This window comes from Manacus candei, unplaced genomic scaffold (genome assembly GCF_025592945.1).
Source record: "Manacus candei isolate 608988 ecotype Guabito, Panama unplaced genomic scaffold, ASM2559294v1 h1tg000011l, whole genome shotgun sequence".
In the NCBI taxonomy this organism is placed as follows: domain Eukaryota; kingdom Metazoa; phylum Chordata; class Aves; order Passeriformes; family Pipridae; genus Manacus; species Manacus candei.
In genome coordinates, this window is record NW_026138059.1 from 15,914,586 (window position 1) to 15,935,742 (window position 21,157).

The 21,157-nt window shown below is 41.4% G+C and overlaps 3 protein-coding genes across 9 annotated transcripts in view; 2 read left to right on the forward strand and 1 right to left on the reverse strand.

Moving 5' to 3' along the window:
- Positions 1 to 21,157, reverse strand: part of KHDRBS2 (KH RNA binding domain containing, signal transduction associated 2) — a 365,578-nt gene that overhangs the window by 288,818 nt on the left and 55,603 nt on the right. For all 6 annotated transcript variants that reach the window (XR_007902822.1, XR_007902821.1, XR_007902820.1 and 3 more), the window contains exon 2: positions 10,881 to 11,008. Coding sequence is in view for 2 of the 6 variants with exons in the window: in XM_051777880.1 (XP_051633840.1) it covers positions 10,881 to 11,008 (128 nt within the window). In the remaining 4 variants the exon portion in view is untranslated. The remainder of the gene's footprint in view (positions 1 to 10,880; positions 11,009 to 21,157) is intronic.
- On the forward strand, positions 14,459 to 20,323 carry LOC127466702 (trichohyalin-like). Of its 2 annotated transcripts, XR_007902819.1 has the most exons (3): positions 14,459 to 14,572; positions 14,918 to 16,288; positions 20,213 to 20,323. XR_007902819.1 is itself a non-coding variant. In XM_051777879.1 (2 exons), the coding sequence occupies exon 2, from the start codon at positions 14,924 to 14,926 to the stop codon at positions 16,166 to 16,168; it is 1,245 nt and encodes a 414-aa protein (XP_051633839.1). In that variant the 5' UTR covers positions 14,459 to 14,572; positions 14,918 to 14,923; the 3' UTR covers positions 16,169 to 16,334. The 2 variants fall into 2 exon arrangements, 1 of the variants encoding a protein (XP_051633839.1); XM_051777879.1 differs by lacking the exon at positions 20,213 to 20,323 and having other exon boundaries at positions 14,918 to 16,334.
- Positions 18,356 to 20,240, forward strand: LOC127466701 (trichohyalin-like). The gene is made up of 2 exons (XM_051777878.1): positions 18,356 to 18,497; positions 18,843 to 20,240. The coding sequence occupies exon 2, from the start codon at positions 18,849 to 18,851 to the stop codon at positions 20,091 to 20,093; it is 1,245 nt and encodes a 414-aa protein (XP_051633838.1). The 5' UTR covers positions 18,356 to 18,497; positions 18,843 to 18,848; the 3' UTR covers positions 20,094 to 20,240.

The following is a 21,157-nucleotide window of genomic DNA, read 5'->3' on the forward strand; positions in this document are numbered from 1 at the left end:
CCGATTCCAAGGGTTTATAACTCTCTGTATGAGTTGGTTACTCTTAGAGGAGCACATGACACAGTTGTTGATGGCTTCATTAGCCCTGCTTTCCTAAAAATGGCTTAAATTTCACTTTGAAATTTTTATCTCCTTTGTCCATTACATGGTTTAAATCACAGCCAAACCATGGGTAAAGTAAGACAACAAAGTAAGACAAAACCCATCCAAAATAAGATTTATATGCTTGGACTTCAAAATGTGTATTTTGCAAAGTTTGGAGACAAGTCGCTGTATATAATAATCAACTTCAGCATCTTCTCACCCAGACATTAGAGTTTTCTGGAAATCTAAATACTACAAATACCAAGTAAGAAGAAAGTTTTATAAACACAAGATGTCAAGTAACATTTTGGTAAGAAAGACCATCATACATCTGTGTTATAAGTTTCATATCTGAACACATTTATCTAGCAAAAGTCTGGTTTGATTTCTGGTATCTCTTAAAGTACCTGGATACCTTGGAAATCTGCAGATAACCTACCTACTTAAGTATGTTGATTATTTTAGACAACATCACTAATTCACTGGAAATGCTTAAGAACGCAGACTCTTAGGTCTGAAAACTAGCAAAACAAAAAAGCACTGTCTTGCATTATGTTTGCATGTGAGATAAAATGTGGTCTTAATTATATCCATTTTCTTTTTTATATATAAAGTTACTCATTTGCAGTATCTAGTACCTATGTGAGTAACTGAGCTAAAGTTTTACAGCTTACACAAAAAAAATTCTATTTCTTCCAAAGGCCACTTTCACTCAAACAGAAAAATCAGCTTTTAAAACAAGGTGATAAGGAGCAGCCTAAGGTGGTTCTCTTTTACCCAGTCTGAAACAATACTGCCAGCATACCAGGGAAGACCAAAAAAAAAAAGACATCAAGAACTCCTTGCTGGTAAAAGCAGTAATAAATTGTTCTCTTTCAGAAGACAGGTTCCCACCAGTTTGTTTCTCAATAAATAACAGAGAAATAACTCATTCAAAACTAAAACTAAATTTCTTTAACTTCTAAGAAATATGTTCATTATCATTAACGAACGATTGTCTATAGCCTGCATACTTTTCCTTTTAATATTTCATTAATCATTGCTTCAGTGAATTTTCTTGGGTAAAAATAACCAGCTGATGAGGATTTAATTCTCTCCTGCCGAGTTGACATAGACAATTTACAGTTTCTCTCATCAGACAGTAGATGGTCTATCAGCTTGGAAATCAGTGATTAGTGAGCAAATGGTTTGCAATTATGCTATGTATGCCATGGTGTACATTTCTTGTAGAAGAAGTAGTCGTATGTGATAGTATTTACGTCAGTGCTACCTACTCCTCAGCTGGGTAACAGGATTATGATATCAGAAGGTAGATGGAAACATATCTGTGCTATATTTGTCACCTATTCTAAATTCATCCAGTTGGAACAAAACTATAACATATCTAGGAAAAGTGTCTCCCCCTTGTCTTCTTGTAAGAATGTATGAGTGACAGCACTGTGCACTGCTACATTTCTTGAAATAAAAGAGTGAAGGCATGGTTTCCTTCCAGTTTGTAGTATTTTCCTTCTGACTCCCAATCCTAAACCACAGAAACACAGCAGTTTCTGAATAAACCTGTGGTTCTAGTATTAATTAAAAAATCTAAATCTATCAAGTGAAAATGCCTGCAATTGATTGAGTTTCTGAAAATATTTATTTACTGATGCTACTACTGGGCTATTTAAGATGAAAACAGAAGACATATTTTTAATAAATTTTAATAAAACACAATAATATATATATATTCCAATAAAAAACTAAAAAATATATTTATGAAACAGACTTCTTCAATATTAGAACACATTCTTTGCATTTGCATCATATGAAAGTGTCACCTGTTTATTTTGTTTGCTCAATATAAGTAAAAAACAAAAAAAAGGAAAGAAGGTGGCTGAGGTCAAACACACTCTAGACTAAATAGCTGCAACTCAGCAAGAGCATTTTGAGTCTAAATTCCTTTCATTATCATACTCTTCTATATACCAACACATAACCATAGTTTCAAGTTCTCTGCTGATATGTGGGAAGCTTGAGAAACAGGGACAAAGTCACCAAAATCCATGACGTTGCAACGGAGCTACGAAACCATTCAAATGACAATACTGAAGAGGGAGGAAACCCTTGTCACTAAACTAACTGATTCAGAAAACTCTCATTCACTCTGCTTGGGCCACACAGGGTTGCTTTGGAGAAGGCTGCTTTACGTCCCTGTTGCTGTAATTGGCCTTCTCTGTGCCCTGTGTGAGGAGACAAATGACCATGGGGCCATGTGGCACCCAAGTCTTCCACAGGGAATCAAAGCAAAGTGGTCATGTATCTTGTGTATCTCACTCTTTTTCCCCAGTAACTATTGACCTCAAATGTTGACTTCAACTCAGTATGAAAGAGGAGGCTACTTCAAAGACAAGTAAGACCTTTGAAGTTTGGAAAGAACATGGAGCTGGGTTCAAACTACAGTAAAGGCTGTGCCATAAGCTCATGTTGTAAGAGATCTGAAAATCCACAGAAGACTAAACTTTTGTCACTATACCTGTCAGCAAAATGTTAAATCAGAGCTCACAGCAAAGCAAAAGACACAGACAAGCAGAAAAAATTTCCTTAGCTCTGATGTCCAAGGAACTGCTTGTGTACTTAGGCGCCATTGAAACCTGAATTGTTCTATGATGGGCTGCATTACCTTCTCACTAATCATAGGTCTATCGCAAAAGGATCGAGGTAGAGCATTAGTTTTTGTGTTAATATTTTATTATATAAGCTATTTTCAAAAGCTTTAGATAACTTTAGCTGAGAGTTATTATAAATTACATTAATGACTACTTCGAAGTGACCTTGTAGCACACTTGAACAGAGAAAAAAGCCTGAAGAGCCACAAAACAGATTTCACCTTCAGCTTCAAGAAGCAAAAACGTTCTTCAGGAGTGTTTGTGTAAGACAAAACTTTATATTTGCTTTCAAGAACTAATTAGTTCATCTAGATTCTGCAGTTATTACACATTTGCTCAGTTTAGACTAGAAAAACGTAGCAGAGACATATGAAAAAATGACCAGCAACTACCTGTTGCAGTAATTCTCAAGTGCTTGTTGTTTTTCCTTTTTTTTAATGTCTGAAAGGAAGTAAATATTTATTTTAATAGCAACTTTAGCAAGCTTCTAAAACTTTCTTTAAAACCCTTGTTCTTTCATTCTCTGCTAACACGCAAGAAGACTGATTATCTAGAAGACAAAAAAAAATCATAACATTTATACTGCACTATATTTCCTTATTAAACACATTCCTATTATTATTATTATGAAGTTGGGAGGGGACACTGGGACAGCTGGGACAGGTGACCCCAACTGACCAAGAGGATATTCCATATCATATGGTGTCATTCTCAGCATACAAGCTTGGAGGAAGAAAGAAAAAAAGGAGGGACGTTAAGAGTTACAGTGTTTGTCTTCCCACGTCACCATTATGAGTGCTGAAGTCCTGCTGTCCTGGAGATGGCTGAACATCTGCCTGTCCATGGGAAGCGATGAGTGAATTCCTTATTTTGTTTTGCTTTGCTTATGTGCACAGCTTTTGCTTTATCTATTAAACTGTCTTTATTTCAACCCATGACTTTTCACTCTTTATCCCTTCTGATTCTCTCCCTCATCCTGCTGTGTGGGAGTGAGCAAGTGGCTTAGCTGTCTACCCACAACAAAAGCCTTTCCAGCTCTTTTAAACTTCTTGAAAGATGTACCACAACATATATCTTATGTATTCTGTTCTCACCTAAGTTACTATATTACATAAAATCTCTTCCACGAGACACATTTCTTTCTCACCCCCTACAAAATGACAATAGACTTGTGTGTTTTTTAAACTTGCTATTTTTGAAAATATTAAAAAAAAACAAACATGTAAAAGAACCAATTTACCAGAAAGTATTTTAATCTACTGCCCTGTAACTTTTAAGATGTTTATGTTATAAATGCTAGCATAACTGGCAACTCATTCTCTTAAAAGCCAGAATGAAAAAATAAAAAGCATCCAAAAGTGATCACAAATAGGTGATCTTTTTGATCAGTACACATCACAGTTCTGCCCCTACTGAAGTCAAGGGTACTGTGTTAATTTCACTCTAACAAATGGTTAGCTTTATATTTCTGATGAAGCATAGGTACAATTTGAAAGTTTCACTAGATCTGATTCACTGTATTTAGCAAAAAAAAACTTAATTATTTCTGTTTGCTACAATTTTTAGTCATTAAGAAGCAACACAGATAGGTGGAAGTGAGCTAGATTCTATTTCTTATCATAGCCCACCAACAGACTTGCTTGCTGAACTCCCCTCAGTTTCCGAAAGCTGGTTCCACTGATGATACTGAAGACAAAATCCCCAAATCCTCACTTAATACAAAAAGCAGAGAAAGAAAAAATGGTGCTATAATTGCAAAGAAAACCCCAAATATCTCTGGGTGTAGGTGGAGCACATGTCTGCAAGCAATCCTACACAACCAGCGCACCAGTAACATGAAGTCTTGCTCCTGATCAGAACTGCTTGTTTAAGCAGGGTGAATTTCTGCCCACTCTCAAACCTGTTTTATTAAAGCAATGGTATAAATTATACTTTTCTTCCTTTTTTTCCCCCCTCAAATAGGAATAATAAAAGAAGAATAGAGAGGAATGTAAGAGTTTAGTTGGCTTAAAAGAGATACAACCAATGTTCCCACTGGCGAGGGGCTAGGATTTCTCTGTATTCTACACAGCTGCTACTGCTACCAACTCTCCCTTGCTGATATTTTTATTTGTCTCATTTTCTAGTTATGTTGTGTTTGAGACTGGAGTAAGACCAGTTAACTTATTGAGTGTATTGAGTACAAAGGGTGTCTCTCCAGCTTAGTTTTGGCCTTTGAGTGCTCTACAATATGCAATGTTAAATTATAACTACTCTAAAAGTCTGCCTTGAAATGTGGAAGGCAATGCTGCATTCCAGCATAATAGCACTGAGTAAGCTCTTATAAATCACAAAGAAGCGATTTAGTGCCCATTTGTAATTTTAAGAATTAGTTAAAGGAAGAAAACAGTGAAAGCTGAAGGCTGAACTATATACCTGCATGTATAAATAAAGACACCTTGTGAAAAATCTTTCAAAAATCATGTAATCAAAGGAGGAGTAAAAAGTCCTAATGTTGTGAATATTTTTTCATACCTCTTGTTTTTAACTATGTTGATGCTGTTTTAATTACATTGATGAAGATATATATACAGCCACAGATGGTTAACTGAAACAGAAAGGCAAATCTCTAAATGCTATCTGGAATACACATTATTCTCTGCAGTCAGGAACAATTTTATGAAGCAATTTCTAAAGAGGTCTCTACAGAGCAGAAGTTCTCAGCATGAGAAAGAGCTTAGCTAATGCTGTTGGAGCTGATTTCAACAGCAGTGTTATGAAAACAAATAAATCATTAACAAAAATGGGGATCTATTACAATAAAGTTACTTTCTGTAAACACTCAAGAGGTCTGCAAGATTGGCACAGGTCCTGGAAACACTGAATCAGGGTCTTCTCCTGAAGGAAAAGGTAAGCAGAGATTCGATCCTAAGTAAGCCAGAAAAGAAAAATGTGTGTGTGGTATGTTTTTCATGTACTTTACTGAAAGTACACCTAAAGTATTTGAATTTTCCAAATATGTGTTGTCTTTAAATGCACGGGAGAAGATTCATATCTATTTTGGATCAATTTCTGCATCAATTTCAGTGCAGTACACATCATGTAAATTAATAATTTTCTGCCTTCCATTGTTCAGGCTTCTCTTTTAAAGAACTCAGCTGAAATACAGAAACAGCATATTCTTTAGATTTAGTTTAGCGTCAGTCTAAATTCTAGTACCTTTCCAAGTACAAAGGCTTTTCTTGTCCTACATGGGAGAAAAAAAATACTGGCAGGGCAAGTAAAAATCCCCATTCTGTATTTAGATACTTAGCTCTGTTTCCTTTTACTAAAAATACTAGAGGTTTTTTCCAATCTCCCAAAACATCTCCAGAAGGAGTGACAGATGAAATTTTCCTTTTGCGTTATGTAACAACAAGGTTCTCATTTCATTAGAGCAATATAAATCACAGATAGAAGTCCTGGCTATTCATTCAGCTGACTAATAGCCCAGGTCCTATTTTCCTTAGAAATCTTGTATTTTCTTGTCAATCCATCCAATGGACATAGTACTATATCTTACTTTTCCTATTTTACTTAAAAGTGAACTAAACACATAAATCACTTGCAGATGATTAATATTACAACAATTGCTTTGAAAGCATAATAGCTTGAGAGAAACAACACATAAAAGAAAGAGAATGCTAAACAAAAATCACCATATTAATTGTCTGAGTCAGATGTAAAGACAGAACATCAATGGAAAAGCTCACCCTTCACAATTAAATCTTTAGCACTGGTAAGTTTGTGTAAGTTATTTGCTTGAAGTCATGAGTTTATGAAGCATAAAACAATATAAATAAATAATATTCAGCACTGAATCTTTAAAATAGTAAAAGATACTGTGCTCATTTTGGCTGGGGTAGAATTAATTTTCTTTAAAGTATGGGATTGTGGTTTAGGTTTCTGCTGAAAACAATGCTGATAACACAAAGATGTTTTTGTTATTGCTGAGCAGCACTTGCAGAGCGTTCAAGGGTCTTTTGCTCCTCACCCCACTCCACCAGTGAGAAGGTTGGGGATGCACAAGGAGTTGGGAGGGGACAGAGCTGGGACAGCTGACCCCAATGACCAAAGGGATATCACAAATGATATGGTGTCATGCTCAGCATATAAAGGTGGGGAAAAAAGGAGGAAGGGGAAGACGTTTGGAGTGATGGTATTTGTCCTCCTAAGTCACTGTTACACGATGCTGTCCTGGAGATGGTTGAACACCTGCCTGCACATGGGAAGCAGTGAATTCATTCCTGGTTTTACTTCACTTCCATATCCAACTTTTGCTTTAGCTATTAAACTGTCTTGTCTCAACTCTTGTTTTCTCACTGTTACTATTCTGTCTCTCTCCCACGCCCCTGAGCGTCTGCATGGGGATTGGTTGCTGTGTGAGGTCAAACCACAACAGAAGCACTGAAATATTTAAGATTTTTATGCATGTACTGTTTACTTCTCTGATTTGTCATCTACTTGCACTTAAAGATAGCAAAAGAAATTAACAAACTGACCCATTCCTTAATGGTTGAAATCCAGCTAAGCTGAAGCCAAGCATAAAGGCAACAGAATTTCAGCAAGGTCAACAACATTTTAACTCACAATGTGCACTGGACAAGCTTGCAAACGAAAAATTTCTCTATTATGTGCTACATCAAACCAAGGTTTTAAATAAGGTTTCAAGTTCTTAAACTGTACAAAGGAATGAATTTGCAAAGCCCAGTTTACATGCTTCTTGAACAAGTTATCACAAAGAAAGATGATGATTATGCAATACAGTGGAAGTCAAATAATTGGTTAGTAAATGGTAAAAATCTGTATTACCATGCAAATGACAAAATTTCCCACCAAACCTCTAAATTGTGGCTTTTGTTTTTCAGTAACAAGATAATTTCAGACTTCTGTTTTTTTTTTTTAATAACCCGCTCTTTTCCCATATTTGATGAATTTGAAATACAATATTACACTGATAAATGCTAAAATCTTTTTGAAAGTTTTCATGCAAGTCTTAACTGGAATTCACACATCGTGAAAGAAAAAAAATGGTGTTATGGGACAGAAAGAAAGATCAACGAACACAAGACACTGAATGCCTGTTTCAAGAGAAAATCTGAATGTACTAAAAATATCTGCTGCATAGAGGAATGTGTGTAAATGAGATGCTGCTTTTACCTGGGCTGCTGGTATTTAAATTAATTCATCTCACAGAAATCATTGCTAAAGTATCAACTAACACCTCTGTCTCTATTTTAGATCCTGGTTTTACAGAAGAGGGGAAAGGCCTGTGTCATTAACAGAGCTGGTAACGTTAAGACAGCTGGTGCTAATCACAGTCTTTCATATTCTTTTCCTGTTGTACACACCACCAATTTCAGAAATCAGACTGTAGACACTTAAGCAGAGACAATTTTATAATACTTATTCTGCAACTTCAAGAGCTGTTTAACCACTAGAAGCCTTTTGTGTTAACTTTTGCTCAGACCTTAAAATGCTGCTCCTGACTCTACAGCTGTTACTGAAGGGATCTACCATCACTGCAGCTTAACCTGCAGACCATAATGAACTTTTAGGCCAAGGGTTCCCTTTGAGAACTTTATATTTATATGTGGAGTTAAAGTAAGACAAATATCTTTCAAGGATTGCACTCATTCCTATATAGAGAGTCCGTAAACTATGTGGTTGGTTTTAAGTGGTTTTTAACTGGGCAAATTTTTTTTTTTCAAAATTTTACACTCTTGGACACTTTCTTCAGATTTACAAAACCCAAAACTGCCCAAAAAAGCTTATCAGCAAACAATGAATAAATAATTTAAAATAATGTTCTTTCAAATATAAACCAAAAAACATCTCTCAATGATTTCTGAATGGTCTTGGGAATCCAGAGAGGTCCCAACTAACTGGAAGACGGCAAACATCGTCCCAGTTTAGGGACAGGAAGGAGGAGCCTGGAAACTAGAGGCCTGTCAGTCTCACTTCAGTGCCTGGTAAAGTTATGGAGAAGATTACTCTGAGAAGTATTGAAAAACACCTGAAAGACAACACTGGCATCGGTCACAGCCAGCACAGCTTCATGAGAGGAAAGTCCTGCTTATTGAACCTGATTTCCTTCTATGACAAGGTAACCCACCTAGTTCATCAAGGGAAGCCAGTTGACGTCATCTTTTTGGATTTCAGTGAAGCTTTCGATACTGTCTCTCACAGAGTCCTTCTGGACAAAATGTCCAGCACACAGCTGGATAAACACATCATGCGGTGGGTGAGCAATTGGCTCATGGCTGGAGCACAGAGGGTAACACAGTAACATCAGACTGGCAACATGTCACTTGTGGGGTTCCACAGGGCTCCATCTTAGGCCCACTGCCCTTCAACATTTTTATAAATTACTTTGATGCAGGACTGGAAGGGATACAAAGCAAGTTTGCTGATGACACAAAACTGGGAGGAACTGTTGAGTCCCTCCATGGCCCTGCAGAGAGACCTCGAAAAATTAGGGGACTAGGCAATCAGCAACCACATGAAGTTCAACAAGGAAAAGTGGCAGATTCTGCACCTAGGATGAGGCAACCCAGGATATGACTCCTGGGGCTGGGTCTGTGCAGAACTAAGGGTTGCACTCAATGATCTTTGTGGATCCCTTCCAACTCAGCATATTTTATGATTCTGTGATAAATGCCTCTCAGGTGAAATCACATGGTAATAATCTTACTTATTTATACATATAAGTCTGATCAACTGTTCTTATTAACATATTCTACTAAATATATATAATCCTCTTTTAATTGAGTTTCTAGTCTTTTTTGCTATTTATAAAGCAATCTGAAGCACCCAATGGGTACTGGTTTTGACTACTTTAATATATAAAATTTTCAAGAGAAGATAAGACACTGGATCACAGCAATCTGTAGTTTGATACAAATGGCAAATGGAATCCTTGAAGGATGGTTACCAGAGACGATAGCAGGAAACCTGCAGTTCTGAGAATAATTCCATGCCAAGCACAAAATATTGCTAGCAAACCAACTACAGAAACTTTCCAGTTTATTTTCATTCTTGAATAAGTATTTTATCTCCATCACACTGATTTTTTTGCTTCACTGGTCTAAATCTGTAAAAATGCTTTATATTTTTTACTGTTCATTAATATGACAGGTTCATTAAAGTAAATGAAGCTTAATTCAATCATATTCAGATGCTATACTGGATAGCAGATACTATTTTGTCTTTTAAATAGTTTGTCTTTCATTCTACTATCTTCATCAAACAGTACTCTGAATAATTATCACATTGCCATTATGAAGCTACAGAATAGACTACATTTTTACTAAGAATTTCAGGTCACCTGAAATTTACACAAAATACCACAAATCTAGTTAAAGCAACTTAGGCTATACAGAAAGAAAGTAATTCCTTATAGCAAGGTATGTGTTTCTAAGGTGTTTACCATTTGGATTATTACATTATCTCAGTTTTATGTTCACTAGTCAGGAGGTAAATGTCAACTGGAATCATCGAATCTCAATTTTTTTACATCTCTCATTTTTCTTGATTGGCTTTTTACCAGTTGTAATTTATTGTTCTGATGAAAGTATAAAGTAAAAAGCTGAGAGTGTAATCAAGGCTATTGGTGAATTAAATACCATGTGATAATAAATCAGCAAGGAAAAAATACTGTGGAGACAAATGGAGATGTTTACCATTTCAGTATGAGTACTATTAGAACAACTGTTTATGTAAAATCAAACATTGTACAAGAAAACCAAATAAACACCCAACTGCAAAAAATCAACATTCTCTTCCGTAAAATAAAAACTAAAACTTCCATAGCTGTTCTATGATGAAGCTTTTCAGAGTTATTGAAACATTTTTTTCTTTGTTAACTGGTATTTTATTTTATAAAAAAATGGTTCATGTAAAAAAACAACTCTGAGAAAAAAGATCAATGGTCTGCCTAAGTATAATCCACAAAACCTACCTGAAGTTAAAAAAAATCTCATTCACTTCAACAGCTTTTCTGAAAGGTCCTGAGACATAAGTGAAAACATGTAATAGCTAATAATAGGTAAATTCAAGTAGGAGCTTGATTTCTTTTCTTTTTACTACTACAAAGCCTGTATATTACAAGTGTTAGACTGCATTTTACAGTACCTTTGGATATTGTTTGACAGGGATCAGAACTCTCTCTGACAGCTTTATGTTTTTGTTGCTGATAACATCAAGATATTTCTTTTCTTCATCTTCCTTCTTGCCTTCAGAACCCTGAAATTTTTCCATTTCTGAAAAATATTAAAAAACAGAGCAATCAGTGGCATGACATTTATCATCCTCAGGAACTTTAAACTTACACATTATAATGCAGGCTGTGTATTGAACATCTGTGTTGTCTGCACTCGTGGCATGTACTGTTGTGTTTGAAAAAACTGGACTGTCACCTTTTCCTCTCAGCGCTGGTGACAGTCCACAGGTGGTACTTCTCAACTAATTCTTCCCCAGCTGAAAGGGAAGCCAAATGATCTCAGTGGGAGCAGGAATAGAAGAGGCTTACAATTCCATCTTATCAGCCTTTTAAAGGGGATCACATCATCTCAGCTTGATGCTTTTTGTAGACGTGACCTGACAGAATTGAACTGGATTCTAACTGCAATTTCAGTACAAGTAGTAGAAAACTACTTTTTGTTACTGAGTTTTCATTCAAATTCTTCTGAATTAATTGAAGGTTGTACAAAATAAGATAAGAAATTAACTCTTACAAAAAATTTCCCAATTAAGAAATACAGTAAATAATTGTTATAAATATATATATATAATATTGCTAGTATGTAGAACACCTGTAGAATTTACAAAAAAACCTCAAAAATATATTCAGGTTGAATAGTTTTGAATTCTTTATTCCCTAAAGCCTGATAATGAACAGATAACAACAAATAATTGAAATTATCACTCTGCAAAGAACGTCTAATGGGTGCCTGAGAGCTCCCTGAGAGCACAGATACTTTTGAAAAAGCTGCATTTGCAGCAGTGACATTGTTGACAGCACAGAAAATGGCAATGCTCATAATGAGTTAATTATAACTGATTTATAGCTAAAAAGGGACAGCTGTAGGACTTAGAAACATGCTGTTTCAAGGACCAGAAACCAAGAATGGAAAAGAGTAACACAGCAATAGCAATCTGTAACACACCAATACAAGTTTCTTTGACTCACAATAAGGATAAGAAAAAATGTATTGAAAAGAACAGCCCATGTCACGATTTGTTAATAAATATTTATGCTGCCTATATAAGACCAAAAAATTTATTTAAAGCCTGCACCAGCAGACAATTCTCTAATGTTTCAGTCATAAGTTCTTTCAAAATCTCTCAGAGAACACACCTAAAAGAACTCAGATGGGATACACCTTCCATAATTTAGGATTAAAAAGTTATTTACTATCACTAAAATCATCAGAAGGATATTTCATTATTATAAAATACTTGAATATACCTGGAAAATAGCGGCATATTGCATTCAGTGGAAAAGATTAACCTGGAAAGCAGCAACCATCAATTAAGCACAAGCTTAAAAACTGATTCTTTGCAGTAAAATACTTAGTTTGGGCAGGTTTAATAGATAGAAAGTTCTTTGAAAATAGATCCAATGCAATTATACAAAGGGTTGTGCTATGGGGTGCAGAGGGGAGAGACAAGGCAAACAAAGAGGGAAAAATGTCACAAGCACAGTAAGTACTGAAATGAAATTAAGGAATTTCCCAGATGTATTGTGAACACTGCTGAGATAATTCTAAAAGACAAGTGGGGAAAGTCGATCTACATGTACACATACATTACACTAGAACCACAGAATCATCTCAGGTGAAAAATAACTTTAAGGTGATCAAGTCCAGCTATTAACTAAGCACTGCCAAGTCCACCACTAAACCATACCCCTAAGTGCCACATCCACATGTCTTTTAAACATCTCCATCACCACTTCCCTGGATGGTCCATTCCAACAATTAATAAACCTTTCTGTGAAGAAATTCTTCCTGATTATCCAATCTAAACCTCCCTTGACACAGCTTGAGGCTACATCCTCTTGTCCTGTCACTAGTTGCCTGTGAGAAGAAACCAACCCCCACTTGGCCACAACCTCCTTTCAGGTAGTTGTAGAGTGATGAGGTCTCCCCTGAGCCTCCTCTTCTCCAGGTTAAGTAACTCCAGCTCCCTCAGCTGCTCCTCATAGGACTTGTGCTCTAGACCCTCCACTAGCTTTGCTGCCCTTCTCTGAATGTGCTCCAGCCTCTCAGTGTCTTTCTTGCAATGAGGGGCCCAGAACTGAACACAGGATTCAAGGTGTGGCCTCACCAGTGCCAAGAACAGGGGCACTATCATTGCCCTGGTCATGGTGGCCACACTATTGCTGATACAAGCCAGGATGTCAGTGGCCTCAACACCAATTAAACTCATTCTTCTGGGAAGGTGCTGAAGATGCTTAGAAGTCTGTATGGTCAGTAGGGAGGGGGTAGTAAAGCTTAGGACTAACTGCTCACCTTCAAAACGTCCACCAGCCCTTGCAACCAGTCCCAATCTTGCACTTTATTTTTAAATGAGAGTACATGAAAGTTTTGGAACTAAAGACATGTCTTTGCTAAAGTTAATGAAAGACTACTTCAGCTGGGCTTATGAGACTTAAGTGATAAGAGTTTGCAGATCTATCAAGAGGCAACCTGTGGCACTTTAATTGGTTTAACTCCAATATTGAACATGATGAGGGGGTGAGCTCTAAGTCCAGAAGAGCTAGTCCCAGCTTATTATCAGAGGAGTGAGAAACATCAGTGGGGTTTCCTCCAGGAAATGAAAGGCAACAAAAAGTCAATTTCAGGTGAGATCCAGCAGCACTTAAGGTCAAACACAGTGACAGAAGCAAATGGGGAGGGATCGCAATGAGAGCCAGGCTGTAAACCCAGAATTGGAGGGCAGGATTATTGCATCAAAAGCCAGTGTGGAAAGTGGGTACATACGGTTTCCTCCAGGGAATTGTGGCAAGTAGCCCACGACCATAGCCACATAAATCTTGAGATTCATCTCCAAGGAGGGAGATTCCACAAGCACCTTGGAAAACCTCTGCCAGTGTTTCATCACCGTCACAGTAAAAGAAAGGTTTCCAAATGTTCAGAGAGAAGTTGTGGGCACCCTGAAAAGAGCCTGGATCTGTCTTCTTTCAACCCTGCCTTCAGGTATTGATTTACACTGAAAAAAAAACCCTACAGAGCCTTCTGCAGGTTCAGAAGCCTGGAAGCAGCACTCTGAGCGCCTTCCTCATAGGACAGATGATCTAGTCCCTTCATCATCCTTGTGGACCCTTGCTAGCTGCTCTCCACTACGTCCATCTCTACTTATGCTGAGGAGCCCAACACTGGGCAAAGTACTCCAATTGCTGCCTCAACAGCACTAAGCAGAGGTCAACTCGCTTGACCTGCAAAGTCAGCAAAGGAGCAAGAAATGCCTTGAGATGCTTTATTTCTGAAACAGAACAGAGGGCTGGGTATGATTGGTGAAACTTCCAAATTTATATGAAAAAAAAGCAAAGGGATTCTGCTCAACAGCGCGGCAGTTCCGTGAGATGACCTATCTGGCAAGGTCTTGCTCCCCAAGGCTGAAGTGTGGTCCTGGAAGTCCTGTGATGTCACCAGGGAGTCACTGTGACACCCTTGACAACATACCTTTTGGCGGTGTGGGGCAGCCCTGAAGGGCCACAGTGTCTGGCCTCCTCCATCAGAAACAGACACCTGCACGTGGGGTGACAAAGGACACCCATCCCGCTGGGTGCCTTCTGAGGGCACAGAGGATTTGCCGGACAGGTACACCGCAGGGCCCAGGCCACTGGTCCCAACCTGCCATGTACCCAGGCTCCAGCTGCCATTGCTGAGAGGCCAGGAATCCCTTTTCCACCTTCCCAACTCCTGCCTGCACGTGTCAGAGAGGTCAGTCACCATCCTGCCCTGAGAGCAGGAACATGCCAAGACACCCCAGTGTCACTCATCTGCCCCAGGATGATCTCTGGCATTTGTGGCAGCCCAAATGCAGCTCCGAGGCAGAGCGGGCAGGTCTTTAGAACTCAACTTTGGCAGCTTTGCTGCTGGCTGCAGATTGTGTCCCTTGCACAGGTGGATGCAACAGCCTCTTATCTCTTTGTTGTTTTGCAGGGCGAGATGAACTTGGAGGAGGACTTGGCAGAAGGCAGCACCTCTTCTTGTGCTACCAGCACCAATCACATGTCCCAGGCTACACCTCCGGGTGATTCAGAGAGCCTAGGGTTCCCAATCTGCCTGGACACCACTAATGACCGAGGCTCTGTGAGCTGGTGTAGCCATCCTGTCTGTTTTTCCTGCCTAGTGGAGTGGTTCCACAGAAGAGTAGTGTGCCCAATATGCCAGTGGTCTTTCCCACACAACTTTTGCACAGTGGGAGACACTAACTCCGGGACCTACTCCACTGGGCAGTACAGCAGCTCTGACAACCGTGCTCAAGGAGGGAGAGCTGGACCCAGCTCTGAGGAAAGGAGGTGGCATCGTTCCTCAGGACACCAGCACCGCAACTCTTTCAGCAGAAGCCGTGGTGGTACCCGGGGCGGTAGACGTGGCACTAGGCATGGTGGGGCGAGAGACAGGAACCGAAGCAGGTACCAAAGGCGGCACCGCGATGGCCATGGCAGGGTTCAGCAGGCCCAAGGCTACAACCCCTCGAGCAGGAGGAGACGGCAGCAGAGCAGGGCTCAGAACACTGCTCGTGGCAATGGCCGAGCTCCAAGGACTAAACAGCACATCCGAGTCACCACAAGGAGAAGAAGGCGCCGTCAGCAGGGACCTCGGGTTTCTTTCATGGAACCACAGGCGACAAGGAGCCGATTCCGCCAGAGGTCCCGCAGCACTGTGCGCCAAACACTGAGGGAGAATCTAAGGAGGATGGAACGTGCTGAGGGACTAGCTCTAAGGCATGACTGGCACATCCAAGCCTCCTCCAGGAGGAATGAGCACCGTCAGCACAGGCGCCAGCTTTCTTACAGAGAACCACAGGTGACAAGGAACCGACCCAGGGGGAGGTCCCGTAACAGCCGGCATCAAACACTGCGGGAGAATCCAAGGAGGGTGGAACATGACGAGAGAGGGTTCCTAAGGATCGAACGGGCTGTCCCTGCCTCCTCACGGAGGAGCCAGCGCCGTCAACGGGAGCGCCAGTTTTTTTTCATCGAACCGCAGGCAACAAGGAGACAAACCCGGGGGATGCCCCGCAGCACTCGGCGCCAAACACCGCGGGAGAGTCTAAGGAGGATGGAACGTGACGAGGGACGAGCTCTAAGACTCCATCGGGACGTTCCAACCTCCTCGGGGTGGAGCGAGCACCGTCAGCGGGGCCACCAGGTTTATATCACTGAACCACAGCCAACAAGGAACTGATACTCCTGGATGAGCCATAGCCCTGCTGGGCACAGGGCCTGGTAGCACACCCGACCAAGAAGGGTACTACTGCATTGTTTGTTACTGGTGTCAGGAACAACACTACTTTAGATAAAAAGAGTTCCTACTAAAAATTGCAAAATAAAGTCAAATCCAGTGTTCAAACTTGGGGATAAGAATTTATTCTCCATCACAAAATTCATCTGAAAATCTAAAGTGACCCTTGCAAGACCTTTTTAGCTGAGGAGTATAACAAGCTTAAAACCTGAATACTGGATTTGTCATCCTGTTTTATATTTGTCTATAAAATGGGGTACTGAATATTTTGTATGGTTGTGCCTAGGCTCCCTATATTGCATTTCCACAGTATGATCAACCACAGATGTTACCACGTTTTCTCTTTCCCGCCCTGCTACCAACACCACCAAAGCCTTATTAGAAATCCTCTTGTCCTTCTACATCACCTGTTTTCTCATGCTTTACTCCAAATATCCCCCAGGATAACTTCTCCTGCTACTTACCACTCTTCTCACAAGGTGGCAGTGAAAAGTGAAGTAGATTTACAATTACTTTGTCTCAAAGGCACTGACTATAATGCCAATACAAATCTAATGCCTGGTAGCAAGCCTCTGAAAAGCTTTTCATCTCCTTCTTACTCAGAGACTTCAAATATAACTCCCAAAGCCTTCACAGGGAAATTTTTCCCCATGGTATGCCCTGTGCAGAGCGTAACGTTTAATGCCCACAGTGACACTATCTGCTACAGGCTCTTCAGACCACAGCCAAAAACTAACACAGTCATTGAAAAACAATGGCAAAGAACACTGTTACTTTCAAGTAATACTGGTGCAAAGAGAGGAATCTTCTCAAAAGACAGAGGCAATACAATAAATTAGTAACTGGACCAAGACAAGCTTTATTAAATGACTGTATTCAACTACAACTGGCCTCTACTTTGTACATTCCTTGTGTCACTCCATGACTTTGACCTTCAGCAAGCAGAAGCATTAAGACACTCCCATGAAGGAATTCAGATGAAGATCAAGCTGCCAACTTGCTGGCTCACAGCACTGACACGCAGTAAGTTGCTTTAGTTACAAATTGTGACCTGCCGACCAACTGGGAAATCTGCAACACACACTATGAAAACAGAACCATCAAGATATTCTGCTCCCTCACACAATCCTCATGATTTTCTTTTGCTTGTTAGTTTTATGTGCAGTCACTGATAAATCCCCCAAAGGAAAAAAAAAAGAGACAGTAGCCTCATGGACAATCAACTTCCATAAGGCAAACCTAACTCCTCATGAGCAAAATGGAATCATTCAACCTTCCTACGTCAAGCAACCCAGAAGTGCTTTCTTAGATTGCACAAGTGTATTTTCTGTCACAGAATCACATAACACAGGAGGTGGGAAAGGACCTCCAGAGGTCATCTGGTCAAACACGCCCTGCTCAAACAGAGCCACTGAGATGTGGTGGCGCAAGACCATAGCCACACAGGTCTTGAGTATCAGCTCCAAGGAGGGAGACTCCCGCCACGAGTACCCCAGAAATCCTCTGCCAGCGCTTGGTCACTCTCGCAGTAAAAAAAAAGATTTTCAAACAGTCACGGGAGAGCTCCCATGTTTCGGCTTGTGCCTGTTTTCACTGGGCAAGTGTTAAAAGAGCCTGGCTTAGGCTCTTCACCCTGCAATAACATACATATCATACATGCTGGAAAAGATCCCATATCAAATCTCCTGCAGGTTCAACAGCCTGGAAGCAGCACTCTGAGCGCCTTCCTCATAGGACAGATGATCTAGTCCCTTCATCATCCTTGTGGACCCTTGCTAGCTGCTCTCCACTATGTCCATCTCTACTTATGCTGAGGAGCCCAGCACTGGGCAAAGTACTCCAATTGTTCCCTCAACAGCACTAAGCAGAGGTCAACTCGCTTGACCTGCAAAGTCAGCGAAGGAGCAAGAAATGCCTTGAGATGCTTTATTTCTGAAACAGAACAGAGGGCTGGGTATGATTGGTGAAACCTCCAAATTTATATGAAAAAAAAGCAAAGGGATTCTGCTCAACAGCGCGGCAGTTCCGTGAGATGACCTATCTGGCAAGGTCTTGCTCCCCAAGGCTGAAGTGTGGTCCTGGAAGTCCTGTGATGTCACCAGGGAGTCACTGTGACACCCTTGACAACATACCTTTTGGAGGTGTGGGGCAGCCCTGAAGGGCCACAGTGTCTGGCCTCCTCCATCAGAAACAGACACCTGCACGTGGGGTGACAAAGGACACCCATCCCGCTGGGTGCCTTCTGAGGGCACAGAGAGGATTTGCCGGACAGGTACACCGCAGGGCCCAGGCCACTGGTCCCAACCTGCCATGTACCCAGGCTCCAGCTGCCATTGCTGAGAGGCCAGGAATCCCTTTTCCACCTTCCCAACTCCTGCCTGCACGTGTCAGAGAGGTCAGTCACCATCCTGCCCTGAGAGCAGGAACATGCCAAGACACCCCAGTGTCACTCATCTGCCCCAGGATGATCTCTGGCATTTGTGGCAGCCCAAATGCAGCTCCGAGGCAGAGCGGGCAGGTCTTTAGAACTCAACTTTGGCAGCTTTGCTGCTGGCTGCAGATTGTGTCCCTTGCACAGGTGGATGCAACAGCCTCTTATCTCTTTGTTGTTTTGCAGGGCGAGATGAACTTGGAGGAGGACTTGGCAGAAGGCAGCACCTCTTCTTGTGCTACCAGCACCAATCACATGTCCCAGGCTACACCTCCGGGTGATTCAGAGAGCCTAGGGTTCCCAATCTGCCTGGACACCACTAATGACCGAGGCTCTGTGAGCTGGTGTAGCCATCCTGTCTGTTTTTCCTGCCTAGTGGAGTGGTTCCACAGAAGAGCAGTGTGCCCAATATGCCAGTGGTCTTTCCCACACAACTTTTGCACAGTGGGAGACACTAACTCCGGGACCTACTCCACTGGGCAGTACAGCAGCTCTGACAACCATGCTCAAGGAGGGAGAGCTGGACCCAGCTCTGAGGAAAGGAGGTGGCATCGTTCCTCAGGACACCAGCACCGCAACTCTTTCAGCAGAAGCCGTGGTGGTACCCGGGGCGGTAGACGTGGCACTAGGCATGGTGGGGCGAGAGACAGGAACCGAAGCAGGTACCAAAGGCGGCACCGCGATGGCCAAGGCAGGGTTCAGCAGGCCCAAGGCTACAACCCCTCGAGCAGGAGGAGACGGCAGCAGAGCAGGGCTCAGAACACTGCTCGTGGCAATGGCCGAGCTCCAAGGACTGAACAGCACATCCGAGTCACCACAAGGAGAAGAAGGCGCCGTCAGCAGGGACCTCGGGTTTCTTTCATGGAACCACAGGCAACAAGGAGCCGATTCCGCCAGAGGTCCCGCAGCACTGTGCGCCAAACACTGAGGGAGAATCTAAGGAGGATGGAACGCGCTGAGGGACTAGCTCTAAGGCATGACTGGCACATCCAAGCCTCCTCCAGGAGGAATGAGCACCGTCAGCACAGGCGCCAGCTTTCTTACAGAGAACCACAGGTGACAAGGAACCGACCCAGGGGGAGGTCCCGTAACAGCCGGCATCAAACACTGCGGGAGAATCCAAGGAGGGTGGAACATGATGAGAGAGGGTTCCTAAGGATCGAACGGGCTGTCCCTGCCTCCTCACGGAGGAGCCAGCGCCGTCAACGGGAGCGCCAGTTTTTTTTCATCGAACCGCAGGCAACAAGGAGACAAACCCGGGGGATGCCCCGCAGCACTCGGCGCCAAACACCGCGGGAGAGTCTAAGGAGGATGGAACGTGACGAGGGACGAGCTCTAAGACTCCATCGGGACGTTCCAACCTCCTCGGGGTGGAGCGAGCACCGTCAGCGGGGCCACCAGGTTTATATCACTGAACCACAGCCAACAAGGAACTGATACTCCTGGATGAGCCATAGCCCTGCTGGGCACAGGGCCTGGTAGCACACCCGACCAAGAAGGGTACTACTGCATTGTTTGTTACTGGTGTCAGGAACAACACTACTTTAGATAAAAAGAGTTCCTACTAAAAATTGCAAAATAAAGTCAAATCCAGTGTTCAAACTTGGGGATAAGAATTTATTCTCCATCACAAAATTCATCTGAAAATCTAAAGTGACCCTTGCAAGGCCTTTTTAGCTGAGGAGTATAACAAGCTTAAAACCTGAATACTGGATTTGTCATCCTGTTTTATATTTGTCTATAAAATGGGGTACTGAATATTTTGTATGGTTGTGCCTAGGCTCCCTACATTGCATTTCCACAGTATGATCAACCACAGATGTTACCACGTTTTCTCTTTCCCGCCCTGCTACCAACACCACCAAAGCCTTATTAGAAATCCTCTTGTCCTTCCACATCACCTGTTTTCTCATGCTTTACTCCAAATATCCCCCAGGATAACTTCTCCTGCTACTTACCACTCTTCTCACAAGGTGGCAGTGAAAAGTGAAGTTGATTTACAATTACTTTGTCTCAAAGGCACTGCCTGTAATGCCAATGCTATAGTTAAGGTAGGATTTTGTGACCAATGGTAACAGGTTGTCCATAAGCAATGGCATTCTTCCAGTGAGGACAAACACAAGGAACTCAACAATACATTTTCAGCATCATTGACCTCACATAAAAAGAGCAAATAGAGTGTTCTGTAAGAAGAAACTTCATACATTTTTCACTCTCTTTTGCCCTGAGCTAACTGAACTAAAGCAGGGAGACGCAGAGCTATTTAATTACCTCCTCCAGTACCTATTAATCAGCAAATACGCCTCACTTTTGACTCTCATCATTAACACAGTACTCTTGCACTCACTTCTGTATAATACACATGTATGTCATTCTTCTTAATTTCAAGAAAACATGCATACCTCAGTCATGCACAAAGAGGTCACCACTAGAGAAGAGTCAGGGACTAAAAGCATTTCTAATATCTTTCTAGAGATATTACTCCCTATGAAAATTTATCT

Excerpts from the sequence above, each read along its gene's own strand:
- LOC127466702 (XM_051777879.1), top strand. The coding sequence starts at position 14,924 with ATGAACTTGGAGGAGGACTTGGCAGAAGGCAGCACCTCTTCTTGTGCT.
- LOC127466701 (XM_051777878.1), top strand. The coding sequence starts at position 18,849 with ATGAACTTGGAGGAGGACTTGGCAGAAGGCAGCACCTCTTCTTGTGCT.